Source organism: Populus nigra, chromosome 1 (genome assembly GCF_951802175.1).
Source record: "Populus nigra chromosome 1, ddPopNigr1.1, whole genome shotgun sequence".
Taxonomy (NCBI): domain Eukaryota; kingdom Viridiplantae; phylum Streptophyta; class Magnoliopsida; order Malpighiales; family Salicaceae; genus Populus; species Populus nigra.
In genome coordinates, this window is record NC_084852.1 from 39,034,201 (window position 1) to 39,050,691 (window position 16,491).

The 16,491-nt window shown below is 31.8% G+C and overlaps 1 protein-coding gene across 1 annotated transcript; it reads right to left on the bottom strand.

Annotated features, from left to right (window-relative positions):
• Window positions 1-1,572: 1,572 nt before the first annotated feature.
• LOC133675465 (protein ENHANCED DISEASE RESISTANCE 2) lies at window positions 1,573-10,498 on the bottom strand. Its single transcript, XM_062096854.1, has 23 exons — window positions 10,171-10,498; window positions 9,869-10,034; window positions 9,668-9,742; window positions 9,230-9,283; window positions 8,596-8,661; window positions 8,209-8,312; window positions 7,813-7,880; window positions 7,615-7,731; window positions 7,464-7,504; window positions 7,263-7,363; window positions 6,593-6,688; window positions 5,751-5,815; window positions 5,596-5,667; window positions 5,351-5,506; window positions 4,162-4,397; window positions 4,050-4,089; window positions 3,790-3,944; window positions 3,569-3,670; window positions 3,049-3,093; window positions 2,827-2,967; window positions 2,420-2,515; window positions 2,219-2,320; window positions 1,573-1,853 (listed from the first exon to the last, which is right to left on the bottom strand). The coding sequence occupies exons 2-23, from the start codon at window positions 10,004-10,006 to the stop codon at window positions 1,746-1,748; spliced, it is 2,178 nt and encodes a 725-aa protein (XP_061952838.1). The 5' UTR covers window positions 10,007-10,034; window positions 10,171-10,498; the 3' UTR covers window positions 1,573-1,745.
• Between the last annotated feature and the right edge of the window lie 5,993 nt (window positions 10,499-16,491).

Below are 16,491 nucleotides of genomic sequence, written 5' to 3' on the forward strand. Positions count from 1 at the left end.
TTATGAAGAATTGAATTACACAAATACCTTTACTATGTAAATTTGTTAATCTTGATTTCAAGGGCTTGATTGTTATTTTTTAATAGGTTTTTTGTTATTATTATTTAGTTCTAGGAGCATTATTGTTTTTTTTATAATTATTTTATAATTTTATAAATAGTTGAATTGTTTTATTATTCTTGCCATTTAAGTTTTTTAGACTTGACTTTGAGGGCTTGATTATAATTTTATAAGGGTTTTTTTTTTGTTGTTATTGTTTAGTTATAGAGGTATTTTTGGTTTTATGTACATAAAAATAATATCAACCCTTTAATTTTTTTCTTTATATTCAACTATTTTTTTTTAATTGTAATTTTTTATTTACATTAATTGTTTCTAATTAAATTTTATTTTTTATTTTGTTTTTAATTGTTTGATTTTGTTAATTTTTTAATCAAATTTAATCGTCTTTTTTTTAATTGCTATTTTTTTCAATTATTTTTTTTATTTGTTTTTTTTTCTTCAATTCCATCCTTGATCATTTTTTTTATTAAAATTTTATGTCAAGTTTGATGCCAACTCTTTTAGTTGTTATTTTTAATCATTTTCTTAATTGACTTGTTTTTTTCAATTTTATCCTTAAACATTTAAATTCATTTGGTTTGTTTTTGTATTTTAAGTGTTTTTTTTAAAAAAAATTATTTACTTCAAATTAATTTTCAAATTAATTTTTTTAGTATAAAAAATATTATTTTAATATATTTTTAAATAAAAACCATTTCCTTACAGATAACTTGAAAGTACCAAAGCAACTCAAATATGAAGTGCGGCACAAATTAAGACCCCACCAAGTAGCTTACAGATGAAAGTTGACCATCATATTGGGGAATAGCCCTCAAAATCGCTGCTTCGTTTGTATCAATTTAACGAATAAGCGCTTATAAATTTTAATCTACGTTTGCAAAATTTAATCTATTCAACAAAATTGGATTAAATTTCTTCATATTGTAAGATGATTGGCAATTATTCAAATAAGTTTAAGAAATAATAAATATTAATAATTTTCCCAAGGAAATCTTCGAAAATATTCATGGAATAAAAAAATAGAAAATTCTCTTACATTTTTTATAATTTTAAGGAAAAAATTTAATTTTATACGAGAACTTAAACTTTTAAAATCATTTAAGAAATAAAACTATTTCTTATACTTTTTTACAGATTTGATAATAAAAAAATTTAATAATCCAATTGGGTTGAATCAACATTTTACAAATACATGATGAAGTTTGAACAAAGGCTTACCTGACAAATTGATACAAACAAGGGCAATTGTGATCTTTAATAATGATATTGATTCCAGTACTAAATATAATTAACTTGATTTTTTACAAATACATGATTTTTTTTCTTATAATGCTTCCTGACGTGTGCCATGACGTAAACTCAAATTTTCCTCTGTTTTTTTTTTTTTTTGTCAACTGAAATTGATAATCCCTAAAACAGACCCGAATGCGGCGCACAGTTTCCTAAAAGAGGCCAACGACCATGTCTCAACCTCTTCAATGGTAGGAGCAGCACTGGAAGCTGGAACAATTAACTGAACAAATTTCCTTTCACTATTTTTTCCATACAAAATTCCATTTGAAAACACCAATGACCATTCCAGTATATGATACAAGAAAAAATGAAATTGGAAATGGGATGCAAGCATATATCTAAACAAATGATTGTGTAAAATCAGTGGGGAGAATAATGGTTTCTGTCAGTCACGAGGGATCTGGATCCAGTTTAGGAACGATAGCAGATGAGAGCTCTATATGAGAAACACGGACGGCACCTATCAACCTCTCTGGCAACTCTTCTGTAGTATTAGCCTGCAGAAAAGGGAAAACTAAGAGAAGATGGACGACGATAAAACTTGTACAGGCCAAGGAAACAGGAAGTTGCAAATCTCTATCCACGCCTGTATGCATAAATCTCAAAGCACGAGAATAGATGGCAAACATAATATCATCTGAACAGCGCTATTCAAAGCAATACTCCCATCTCTCATATTCTTAGCAACTACTTTTTGCTCCACTTGAATGCTGAGTGAGGGAGCATTACACCAACTGTAGTACATAATCTCTGCTCTAATGCCAAATATAACGGAATTCACAAATTGTAGCTGTGCCTTTTAGACACCATACCCCTACTACTGCAGTTGCTCCGTAACTTGCTAATCATTAAAAACAAATACCTGTACAAGGAAAGCCATGTCAACCACCAATGTTGTAATTACACCAATTACAAGTCCCAAGACTCCATTTGCAACAGTAGAAGAACCAATATCAACATCAACCTGCAGTTGAATAAACCATGTTAGACCAAACAACTGGTGTTGGCGGCCAAGTAACTTAGAGTTAATATCAGGAACTAAAGAAATTTGAATGGTATTTACCTCTAGGTACTTGGGACCACGGATATAGTTGCAATCAACTGCTTTTCCCAATAAGCACGGGGTGCTTCCAACACTCTGCCGCACAATCCATGAACCCTGCATGATTCATTACAGAAAGCAACTCGGTCATTTTGGCTCAATCAACTCTTAAAAATGTATGGTCAACTGTGTTCCAAAAATTTCTCCAACATGGTTCCATGTCTATTCATACAGAAAAAATCAGTCTCGATGTGCTAATCTGTTAGCATGTTAGGCAATCAAAGGGTAGTTCCTGCGGGCTGACCAGCGTTGCTGACCAACAATGCTGATCATGCATACTTATCTAGCTACAGCAATCACAGCTTCTGATGGCCCTGGCATCCTGACAAAAACACTTAAAAAAACACGAGGAACAGAAAGACAAGTACCTTGGGAACTGATGGAATAAGCTTAAACCTACTGTTGCGGAATTCATCGTCACCATCAACAAACCGTTGCAAGAGAGATCCAGGTACTAATTCCTTTGTCACGAAATAAAATACCATACTGTAGTGTGTTGAACCAGGAACCTGTCAAAGGAAAAACAGAGTTATCCTAGTACAGTCTCCAAATGATAAAATTGAAATTCACTCCAAGTTAAATAAACTTACTTGCAGATTAAAAACCACAGAGAAATGCCCTTTCTCTGAAGCAACCTACAGAAACATTTAAAAAATTCCATAAACATGTTACAGTCTTAACAGAATTAAGAACCATAGGCTTGCTAAAAATTACACTATCAACAAAAACATAGTTGACCAAGTTGTTTGATCTCTTAGGACTACGGATACATTGATGACTATAAACAGCTTTGAACCAAACATAAACTGACTGCAGCTTGATGAATAATGATTTTATTTAACAAGGTTCATTAACTGGCAAAACGTAGGTGAACTATAGATGATCCACCTTTTAGGGAATATCATGTTTTGAAAAATACTGCAATTCCCTGAAATGGGATAAATTTTAATATTTTGCAGCACAGATTGGAGCTGTGCATGGTAAAAGCACACAAGGCTCCTGACATGACAATCACACACAAAAATAAAAGACTGTTTTACCAGAGTCAATTTGAAAGTCTGAAGTGAACAGCACAAAATGAGGGGGGAGGTAGGCCAGAGAGGTTCTTACTTGTGCAGCACATCCTTGACGCCTGGCAACATGATCCATTCTTTTTGTATCTTTGAACCAATCAACAGCAACAAGATCCATTAAATGTTTTCCTGCAGGGACCTTCATATGCAAATTGCATGGAATGCAACAAGAGTGAGATTAGCAAGTTCATAAGATGGTGAATTTATAACTCCAGAGCATGTACTTTTAAAGGAAATATGAAGAAAATATCAGAGGACCTTTGATTTGTCAAAACAAAATCGCTTGCTACGAACTCTGAAGTTGTTTCCATCAGATATTCGCCAGCAGTCACGGGCATTGTCACGGTCATCACGGCGTAGATTACCCGAAAAACAGGATAAATCGATTTGATCAACTGATTCTTCTTCCAAGGCTGTTATCAAGATTGTTATTAAATATCCAAGTAGTGCAACAAAAGATTGAACTTATTGAAATAAATAAAACAATGTAATATTGCAGACTTGCAGTTGTCATCCACCTGTTCTCTTTGCATCATTCTCATGCTTGGCTCCGAAAGCCTGAAAATTGAGGAAAAAAAAGTGTTTACAAGACAATGCAAAAATCAGACAGAGAACAAGCATGAAACGCACCTCTTGCTCTTCTTCAGCTATTGGAAATTCTTCATCATCATCGGTGTCTTCGTCCATTACAGAGTGTCTGCTGGCAGCATTTATCTGATCGAGAGAAGGTGGAGTAGGATGAACAGAAGATTCTGGCAGCTTTACATTTTTCTTTGATGGAGCAGAAGCTGATGCCATATTGGCCATAACAGCAATTCTTGGAGGGGCACCTCTCTCATCTGTTTGGGAAAACAATTCACGTAGTCCTGCCAGAAAATGCAAATTATAAACCAGAAAAAGTAGCACATTCAGATTGGAGTGCTTGCATATTTAACCAACACAAACTACAAAAGCAACAATAGAACTGTTACAAGTTCTTGTACTCCTTTCTTGTCTGATAATTTGAACACCGTGCTTTTGGCATCAACACTATTTAACCAACATCAATCACAAAAAAAAAAACGCACTGAATTGGGGGACCCCACAAAAGATCATATCAATGAACGGGTCAATGATCAGCAAAAACAAAGAAAAGAAAAGGCTTGATAGACCAACTACAGTTGCTTTGACCAAGGAAACAAAGAAAAGGAAATGCTGAATAAACTACTACAGTAGCTTGGGTGCTAAAAGGATGTGAGTATAGAAAAATAGAATTTCAAGCCATTCCTCCAGCCCCAATGGCTTGAATAAATAAAAGATTTGCAATGCAATAGCCATAGGAAAATTAGAGATGATGTTTTATTTCATAGTCTATTTTAATTAGAAAATCTACTTATTTTAAGCTATTATAATCTTTAAAAGTATCTAGAGATTTTGTTGTATTTCTTATTTTATTTAGTGTTTCATTAGAGTTTAGTGTCTATATAAGGACTCCTGCTATCATGTTTAACCATAGTTCAACTACTATGGGGATTTGAAACTTCTGCTTTCATACAGTTCTTCTTTCTCTCCTTCATATCTTCCCCTGTCTTACTCCACTCCTCTGCCCCTTTCTTCCCCCTTCTCTACCCTATTTCCTCTCTAGCATTCTGCTTTTCCCATCTCTTCTCTGTTCTATATCACCCTATACAAGCTTCTTAACTAAAGGATGTACACACTACACAAAGCATGTACCCGTGGCAACACATAGTGTTTCGAAAATTTAGCAAACAAGAGTGACATCAATTCCTTACAACAATGGAAGATTTGAGTGAGAAGAATTGTAGAAGAAGTAACTCACCAGCAACACTATTTAACATCTGAAGAAGACAATGTTGCTGAAATGATGAAACATAACCCACACCCCATCCTTTTAGATCAATCTGCATAAGGTGCTGCACCTGTGTTCTAGGTTTCTCATTACAAGGTTTCAAAGGGGAAATAATGAAACCTCCACCTGTAAAGGCAGAATATAGCCAAAAACTAAATATCTAAATTCTGATCTCAGATTTCTAAGCATAAACTGAAGGCACAAATGGAACTCACTCTCGATATTGGCCCGCACATAACCTGGTTGTGGATCACATTTCTCATGCACTCTAGAACGAAATAGCACAACTGCACAAATAACAAGAAGGAAATTTCTAAAGCTTGTAACAAGTTAGAAGATCAAATAAGGTGTAGACAGCCAAACAATTTACCATAGCTACCGTCATCATTTCGCCGCCAATATCTCACATAGCAAAGGTCACGCGGCCACACAAATCTGCAACCTATTCATTTGTAAGTACTAGAGAACAAATGAATGCCTCATTTCCGCAACCAAGGGAACTTCCACCTTGAATTAGGACAGACTATAGTTTTCTCAAGAATATTGTTTGGTTTGCATAAATAATGAGAAACCCTGCGCATCTTTGTGCATGCTAACATGAAGACCAATTATTTCAGGCCCACCATATTTAAATTATATAATCTTGTTTGAGCAAGATAATCACTAAAAACTGATTTATGCCATAAGTCAGACATGATTATTTTGCTATGGTGTTATAATGCACAGCCACTCTTTTTAAGATGACATAATGATAAATTTTGTTAAATTCAAGGCGAACTTATCTCCTAGTCTAACAGAATTACAAACTTAACACTTGTTTCTTATCCATTAGCTTAAAGTGCTTACTCAGCTTTGTGAACTTGTAATCTGTAAGTCATTGTTTATGGTTAAAAATAAAATAATGCAGATGGCAATATATAAAATACATATTTATCAGCATATTCCCATAGTATCATATCTCAATTTTTTAAGATCAGCACGTATCCAGTATTCATATTCATGCTTCTTAGTTAAAAAACAAACAAATTTGGGTAATACCTATTAAGGTTGTGACACAATTAATTCCACTGCAAGGTGCAAGCTTACTTTGAGTTTGATAAGACTATTTAATATTTCACATCCAAAACAAGACCAATAACATTCTAGTATGAAATACTTCCATTTTGATCATAATATATGCAAGAGTGTGATTTATTTGGGAGAGGATATTACATAGGAAACCAGTCCAGCTGAAGTCTATGATAGAGAATTGCTGTATGTCCATCCACCTCTTCAACTAAACTACCATGCTGGAAGCTGCAATCCCACCTGCATATGGCATGGAAAAAATGACTCTCATGAATTGTGTAAGCACATGCATCATGGGCAAAGCATGAGAACAAAAGTGAAAACCCTAGAACACCATTCAAGTAATTACACTAGTGCTTCATGAATAAGTCTTACATAACTAGCCAGGGTGAGGTTTGATCACTAACCCACTCCCCCGCCACCCTCTACCCCAAAACAAGGTTCAGATCATAATTTGATAATATTTTGTTCCATCAATAATGGGTGATACATGTTGAACAAGGCAAGAAAAGGAATATGATGGGGATGGATTGCTGATATAAGTTCTCAGCCTTTCAGAAAAGTACATATGACACTCAAAAAGTTTAATATAAAGTATCTGTGATATCAGATGTCTTGATTATAAGCTTTTCAAAGTTTTTTGAAATCAAGTTTTGCATGTGCACTTTTGTCTAAGCAACTTTAACATAATTAAAGTTTCCAAACCATCTTGAAACGAAACAGCTTCTTGATGCACGCCTGAAATATTTTGTAGCATAAACAATGCTTCTAGAGCCATGCTATTAAATGTAGAATGAAAGAGGAAAACACCTACTCAAACCGTTTAGCATCCATGCTCATTATAAGTTCAAATATTTCTTCACAGCTAGCCTCAACAACACCTACAGCCTTCATTGCTCGACTACAGCTCCTTGGCTGCATCATGAAACAAGAAGTGGTGAAAAAAACAAATAACAGCCTAATACATAGCATACAAAGTCATTCACTTAATGCAAATGACTACATAGTTCCTTACAAGGTACTCGACTTCAAGCAGCTCTTCAAAAATGCGGAGTCCTGTCATATACATGCAAACATTGGAAGTAATCAAAACTGCTATGCTTCCTTGAATATCATCAACGTAATGAACTGTTAAATAATACAAAAGGCTAAGAAAAATAAATCACCATTTTGACACTGTAAAAGGCGCCAATGCTTTCTGGAGAATGCTTGGTTGTTGGCATTCTGGTTTGTCAAATCTGAATCGAATTCTTGTGTCCAGTCAAATACTGAGGCAGGTGGACCTGCCAATAAAAAAAATGAGACTTGCTTGAAGATTGCATCAAATTAACTTGAAGTCAGTAGGAGAAGGAAAGCATGAGAACCATTTCCAATGGTTGTTCTCCTCAACAAATTTGTATGACTTTCATCTTCATCCTCCTGTGCAATGAACCTGCGATTAATCATTTTTCATCCAAGATTTCCACATCAGAAATAATAACTGATAAAACTAGCTCCAACAGCAGTTCAAATGACTGATAAAACTGGCACTAACTATTGGGATCAGTATATAACACTACAAAATGATAGCTTAAAAAATAATAAAAACTTTACATCAGGAAAGATAAAAAAAAAATCATATTTACACCTAGCAAAAATACAGGATAGGTTTTCCAGTATCTACTCCATCATACAATGGCGAGTAAAGAAAAAGTTCTAAAACAGGCGAAACTGAATTACAGCTAACACAAGCAGAGAAATAATGTTGAACAGGCACTCACTGAATTTCACAATCTGATGAAGAAGCAGTCCTCCCATTATCCATCCCAGATTTGTATTCGAATGAGGCATATTTGTTACCATTGGGAACTTGGGACTCCTGATGCTGCATATATATAAGCAAGCAATGAGTCTTATACAAATCATTTGATCCAGTTACCTAACACGTATATGGATGTATGGAATCGCAAAATGTTCAATATAGAGCCAAAAGAACATTTTATAGTTCACCAAGAATATTAACAATAGAATGGATAATCTAAGGAATCATCATGGAACCAACAACTTTAAAAGGAAAATGTATAATAGTTATATTATCAGTGCCTTAAATTAAAAGCAAAAATTATAAAAGGGAGTTGGACAGGCAACACATTCTGAAGCATACTGACCTGATCAATTACAAATTCAATTTTTCCCTTCCACATCAATTGTTCCTGGATGTTAAATGCTGCCATCTGGAATAAGAAAACAGCTCACAAAGGTCGTATTTTTCCACTATCAATTCTGATGCCACAACAAATGAGCAACTAATGAAGCACAGAAAGTTAATCATGTTGTAATCAGAGGAATATCTCATTTCTGCATATTTCTAAGGCAGATAACAACAAGAAGTGCTGTTATAATAACAAGGATAGATGAGGGTGAAGGAAAAGGAAGGAAGGGTCTCATAAATTTTTCTGCAGTTTCCAGGGTCCGATGATCTTAGGTGATCATTAATTGACAAAAAGAATTAGCTCAGTAGGATGAGAGAGAGAAAATTTGACTCAAGGCTCAATAGGAAACTGCCAGAATGTTATACCAAAATTCAAATTAATCTATCAGTGGCAAACTAAAGAGCATCTACCACTTCAAAGTCCAAAGGTCAACCTTAAGTGCAAGAGCAAATGAAACGGTAGTGCTATAGAACAGATACCAGCTTCTTAGTTTGATTTCTAAAACAGCAACACAAAAAAATTCCTGGAATACCAGGGGAAAATAAGAGACAGAATCTTAATTCACAAACTAAAAGCAAAAAGCACTTACTGTGATTCGATTATACTTGTCTTTCTTGTTATAGACAGATAGAACATAAACCATCTGCACGAAAAAGATAGAAAAAGAATCATTTAATCAACAAAAAATAAATTCCAGAGAATACACTATAGCATTCCCTCATTAGAAAAACAATGTTACAGCCTACTAAGTAAGCAATCAACAAAAAGAATCCACTTTAGAGAAAGCAAAATCACCAGACAGACAGAAATCAGTAGAAAAGTAATAATTAAAACAATCCATGAATCACAATATTTGCTTAACCTTCAGTTCACAACGAGAGCACGTCCACATTAACATGAACAAGGATAGATAGGAGAAGCAGAAAAACCTATTCGATAACGACTCCTAATCCGATTCACTGACAAACAATGCATCATCACCATAATGCCAAGTAACTAACAGGAACACAGAGAAAGCACAACTTACATGTCCATGCTGAGTCTTCAGGCCTCGATCCTCTACTCGACAATTCCCATCAATCAACAAGGTTTTGATTGGTACCTAAAATATTTAACATTCAGAAAACGCTTTACGATAACTCAATACTTCCATTCCATTCCGTTTTTTCTTCCAAATAAACTAAAAAATTCACATAATCATAATAGAAAAAGAAAAGAAAACAGTTACCTGATTATCTTCCGGTTTCTTCTTGTAATAAGCGAGAAGCGTAGGCTCCAAAACGAAATACCTCATGTGAATAAACGATCTCCCGATCTTCCTCCTTCCATACCTCACCATCCACCCTTCGAATATCACTTTCGACATTTTTTTTTGCCCTCTAAATCCAACTTATCTACACTAATACCAATCCAATTCTCTAAAAAAGAAAAGAAAAGAATCTCGCAGAAGCGGAAGCTCAAATTGAGGAAAATATTAGCTTCCTGTTCCTGCGAGATCCAAAACACCGTTTAGAAATAAAACTAACTGACTTTATCTCGCATCGCTATAAGTGAAAGCTGCGAACAACTGAATCAGGGATTTCGATCCTCACTTTACAATTCCGCACTTTCGATGATTCCAAACGCGAATGTTTCACTGTAAACGAACAAACACACCAAAAGAGAATAGGGAGAAAAAATGTATTCAGAGAGAGAGAGAGAAAGGGAGGAAAAAAAGGAGTAATTATTATGCAGTTTTGAAAGTGTGAATTGGATTTTAAAAAGTAGAAGAAAATAATTCAATAGAGACGGAGTCAAGCAAATACTTAAAAGTTATTTTTATATAGTTTTTAGAGGGAGGGAGGGAGGGGGGGAGAGTAAAACTGAAAATATATATTAAAACAAAAACAAAAACAAAAAAGATCTTAGAGCGAGAGAGTTTTTAGGTGGGTAGTGAAATTAGCCGGAATCGGGGACGAAGGAGGAAAACGACGGCGTTTTTGTATGTGGATTCTCAAGAAAGTGATCAAGTGACGGTGGGATTTGGGTAAGATTTTCATCGACGGAGTTGAGAGATCCCACGTGGGTTAAAGCGAGAGACCTGACACGTGTGAGACTGTGATTAATGGTCAATTTGTAAGTATCTTAGCGCCGTCACGGTTTTTTAAAAAATTGAAAAAGAGGTGGGGTCTACGACTTTTTTATCACTTTATATTTTATGGGCCGGATCTGAGACAACACTGCTGGCGTCTTGTTCTACAGAGTTGAGGAGATCGTCAGTAGAAGAAAATCATGGATTGCCCATTCGGCCATGGTTATTCCTTAGCTTCGACGGAGTTATTTTTTTTAATTTTCTGTCTGCAATCTGGGCCAGTAGTCTCAGGTATTTGTACTGTGCAATTGCGCATTATAAAAAGGAAATATTTTTTTTATATATAAAAAATGCTTTTGAAATTAAAAAAAATTGGTTTAAATTAATTATTTTTATGATTTTATATTGTTTTGATGTGGTAATATCAGAAATAAATTTTGAAAAATAAAAAAAAATATTATTTTGATGTATTTTCAAGTAAAAAACACTTTAAAAAACAACTATTACCACAATCTTAACCATTATTTTAATATCAAAATTAAAATGATATCCCTCACTTTTATGGTTAAAAACTTTCTTGAAAATTATTTTTTAATAAAAAATCATTAACAAAGAATATTAGCATGATTAAAAAAATTGAGAGTGAATAAGAGATTGACATCTAAAAACTATTGGTAGGTATATTTTTATAAAACTCAAAACTCTTTATCTCTCATATAAAATTAAAAAATAATTTCTTCTAATTTATATTGTGACAATAAAAAATAAGTCTTAACAAACTACTTTATATACTACCATTATCTACATCTATTTATCCTTTCAAAAAACAATTTGGCATGGTTTCTCTTTTTAAATGTCATGTATTAAATATTTCACATACTTTTTAAACTAGTTATTTTATTTATTATATTTATAAAAAAATTCATAATTTAATAAAATTTTAGTAGAATCTCATCTATACAGAACCCTACCTAAATCTTGTCTTACGATAATCTGTATATAAACACTTCACATTATTTTTATAAGTAGTCTTGGACGTAATACTAATTTATTAGGCCATTTCACATTACATTTCATTATTATTTAGTATCATTTTTATTTTTTCATCTTATCTATAAACACGTATTTATTAAATATGTGTATAATGACACAAAATGCATGCATGATAAAAAGATATTGATGCATTGAATATTAAAAAAGTTATCACATGTTTAATACATTAAAAAAAATAAAGTTTTAAACAAAAAAAAAATAGAACCACACAGTTTATATAGAAATATTATATATAAAGTTAAAATGTGCATTTTGCACAATAAAATTACCACTTTACCCATAGTCAATATAGCTACTGAAAGGGTAGTTTGGTAACTTTATAAGGGTGTAAATATCATTATTAAATTCACGAGGTTCATTATAGTAATCTTATATTTTAATTGTACAATTAAATTACTTAATTCACCTTACAAGTTATTTTCATTTAATTATTTTTAGTGGTATTCTTGGTTTTTTACATTTTTTTATATATTGGAACTACTAAATTAACCCTAAAATCAAACTTTATAAGTTTTACATTAAGGAGTGTTTTTGTCATTTCCTATATGTTTTTATGTTATTATTAAGTTGGGTTATGAGCAATTCAATCTTTTTTTATTTTTAAAAAAGCTATGGGCTATTTAAGTGATACATAAGTCACCATCCAATGGAAGAACATCGACTTCTGCCATCGAGTTTAAAGCTACATGGCGTTCTCTTTAATATGAGGCAGCGCGTGTAGTGTTTTGAATGATGGTTTAGCTCTTGCCATCGAATGGAAGAACACCAGCTAATGGAAGAACACTAGCTTCTACCATCAAGTTTAAAGCTATATGGCATCCTCTTTCACGTGAGGCAGTGCGTGTAGTGTTTTGAAGGATGGTTTGGCTCCGGTCGCCCATTTCCTTTCTTTTCCTCTTCTTTCTTTCTTCCACATTGAATTCCATACTAGCCGTTAAAAAAATAAATTTTATCCTTTTATTTTATGATATTTTATATTTAGCTCTAAATGTTTTGATTTCTAAGTTTGGTTATTAGCTCTTTATTAAATTTTAATTTATTTTCAATTTCATCCTTGATCAGAATCTTGATTTTTAATTTCTTTAAGTTTGGTTATCATGCTCTTTATTTTTATTTTTAATTTGGGTTATTCTGTGAATTTAATTTTTAAAATTTTACTATTCAACTCAAATTTTAATGATATTTAAAGATAGGCCCTCAATGTTTTGATTTTAAATTTTGATTGTTAACCCTTTTATATAAAAAAAAGTACAATTTTATCATTGAATCTATAATCGTGGTTTTTTTTTCAAACTTGATCCTCATTCTCTTGATTTGTATATTTTGTTTTAGATTTTTTTGTTAATTTTATTTTTCTTTTTAATTTTACTCTTCAATTCAAAATTTTATGACATTTAAGGTTAGGCCCTCAATATTTTTATTTTAATTTTTTACTCTTAACCCTTTTATTAAAATTAAATTTGTTTTTAGTTTAATCATTGGATCCATAATCTTAATTTTTTATTTCTTCAAGTTTTATCCTCATTCTCTTGATTTTTCTTTTTGGTTTTGCCATTTAATTCAAGATTTTAGGTTGTTCTCTTATTTTTCAGGAATCGATTCCGAGCAAATACCAGTCACTTATTAGTTGGGTTGACTCAAGTCAAATGAATTTTTTTATTTTATAACAAAATAAGGATGACATCATTTTGGAAAAAAAATATTGGAAAATAGTCAATAATTTATTACTTGGTCTTGACTAAGTTTGCCACAGGTTGACTAGGTCACGAGTCAACTCGTGTTTTTTTATCGTTTCATAATGTGTCAATTCTCACTGAACTTCTTTTAAAACTCGATTTGCCCTAGGCCCCGAGTCATAGGTCAACCCATTGTTTTATCTTCTACTAGGTTATCTCATTCACATGATCTCTCTCGCAAGTTTTGGCAACCTCATCTGGATTTGTTGGTGCTTTGTTTTATTAGACTTCCTTTTATTATCTTGTTTTTTTTTTCAATTTCATCCTTATATGTTTGGATTCTTCGAGAATGACAATCATATTTTTTTCAATTTTCTTTTTATAGTGTTAAATCATGGATTTTTTCTCTTGTTTAAAATACATTAATAGTGCTTGAGCATTCATTTTTTAAATTATAGAAAATTCAGTCCAGCCCGCAGCGAAATGTGTGCTAACTATTTAGTATTGTACCTAACAACTGTACAATAATACAATTGAGTCAACTATGTATTGCAGTATGCGATGGACTTGTACAATTATAATATTATAAGATACATTAGCTAAACATAATATATACTTATATTGTCCACAAAGAAGAAGAAATCAACATATTTATCACAACTTTTATGCCAATTCCTCAACATGCTAAAATTTAACTCGGTGATCATCTTATAATTTCTCACATATAATTTCAAAGATATTTCACTTGCATTATTAATTAAAATAGAACATCATTCATATCATTAGCTTTAGTATAATTATGTTCACAAGACTTTTATCAAGTTATCCCATTATGATCCCAAAATACTCATTTTAGTCATCCATCATATAACCAATTACAGAACAATTCATAACCTTGGTCTCGATCTCCCAACAACTAAGTAAAATCTATGACCTTAATCCTGATCTCCAATCTCCAGGTGACTAAGTAGATTCTATAACCTTAGTCTCGATCTCTCAGCGACCATGTAAATCCTATCTTCCGACTATTAAAATATTTACTTTTTTAATTCAATCATAACACGTATCACATCCATTATATTCTTATACATTAGTTCTTTCTGTTACATATATACTTAACCATTAAAAATACAACAATTAAGGAAATATTGACAAGAATTTAATAACTTTAAAAAGTTAAGGTGTTAGGTACCTGCTTTCTCCTTTAGTCACTTGAGTTCCTCTTATAACATATGATTTTGCTTTTAAAGTCTCTCCTGATTTTTTTTAAAAAATGTTATTCTTGGTATATTATCAATCTCTTCATATGTATAAATATTCTTGTTATTTTAATTTCAACCATTCAATCTCATCATCATCATTTCTTTCAACTTTAATATATAAATATAATCTCAATATTTTATCCCTTATTTATTTCATGATAATTTACATAACCCACATAATTTAATTTAAACCTTTAATGATTCTCTTTTGACCATATTGCTCATTTAATTTCACAAATACATCTACAATTTTTTTTTTGTACTACTCATTATAATCCTTTCATCCATTTCATATGTACAAAGATATGCTATACCATTTTAAAATCATGTGATCTTTTTAATCCATTTCTAAGTGTTACTAACATACATACCAATCATTTAATTTACATAGTTCAAACAACATTTCTTTCACTTTTCTCGCTGCATGTTAAACCAAAATCACTATAATATATACCCATAAAAATATAGTTCTTCTATTATTAATGCATATATTTTCAACTTAGTTCACATTTCATCAATATGTGTTTTAACTATAAAATTTCTTAATTTATTAAATCTACCATTTTCTTATAAAAGGTATTTAAATCTTTTCGGGTCCTTTAACATCAACTATTCATATTCAAATCTCACCACTTTACTTTCTAACAATTTAATTTAACATAGTCCAATACCAAAATTTCCACCTTCTTATTATATCTTCAACAAAGAATCACCGCAATTTACAACATGTACATGTCATACAAAACTCTTTCCCCAACATTTAGATATTCTTGCAAATAAATTCAATACATGAATCTTTTCAAGATCATTAAATCTTTCATGGTATCCTTACATTTATGTATTTGGCCAATTCTATAAATTTGTTTCTTTTCAAATTTTTAAGTTAACTTCATTCTTTTTCAACCTTTTTATTCTCATTTATACTAACTTCATATCAATTTGGATAATCCATTATCACTTATTCATTTTCCAACTTTTCTACTTATAACCCTTACTTGAAAGTATAATTGCAAATCTTAATTCATTGAACAATTTCAACCAATACCCTTCCAGACATTATCACATCAACAATACACATAAATTAATCATAATTCATAATGATTTTCATCAATTTATTCAATTCTCTAAATTTCTCCCTATGGCTAGCCCTATGCTCTTCCTTGATGCCATGTTTTTTTTTTCATTTTATCAATTTTTCACCTTAATCACCTTATATTCCACACCAATGAACCTATTTAAGACCAATTTTGCATTTCTTCTAATTCTGACTAAGAAACCTTAATTGAAAACAATAGAGATTTTACTTAAAATTTACCTAAACCCCATTCAACAATGAAATAATTGGTAGAGAACTCTTTGACCTTCAATTTTAAACTCGAGATATGTCATCCAGGTGAATTCTTCCATTTCTTCTTCTTGCTCTTCCAAATCTTCTTATTTCTCTCTCTAACTCTCACTTCTTATCACTTTAATCTCTTCTAAGACTTTTGTTTTCATGTTTAAACCATACTAATCTCACCTATAATGTCCCAGAAATTGATTTTACATGGGATATTTGGAGGAAAAACAAGAAAACGAGAAGAAAAAAGCTCTTTTATATCTTCAATGGCCAACAACTTATTTTAACAAAGAGAGGCTGGAGATCTTATTTAAATTTTTAGTTTTCCCATTATCCCATGTTTATTTGATAATTCTAGGTAATTTTCCCGGTTCCTAATACAATTTGATATTAAATTCGATCGAATTATTCGTATCCCTCAAATAACCTTAAGAAAATATCTTATTTCTA

What these genes read in the sequence shown, in the direction of transcription:
- LOC133675465 (XM_062096854.1), bottom strand. Translation starts at nt 10,006, where the DNA reads ATGTCGAAAGTGATATTCGAAGGGTGGATGGTGAGGTATGGAAGGAGG. An exon ending in TGAAGACTCAGCATGGACAT is followed by an intron (nt 9,284 to 9,667) that starts GTAAGTTGTGCT and finishes TTTTTCGTGCAG; the next exon opens with ATGGTTTATGTTCTATCTGT. An exon ending in TTATTCCATCAGTTCCCAAG is followed by an intron (nt 2,516 to 2,826) that starts GTACTTGTCTTT and finishes TGAATCATGCAG; the next exon opens with GGTTCATGGATTGTGCGGCA.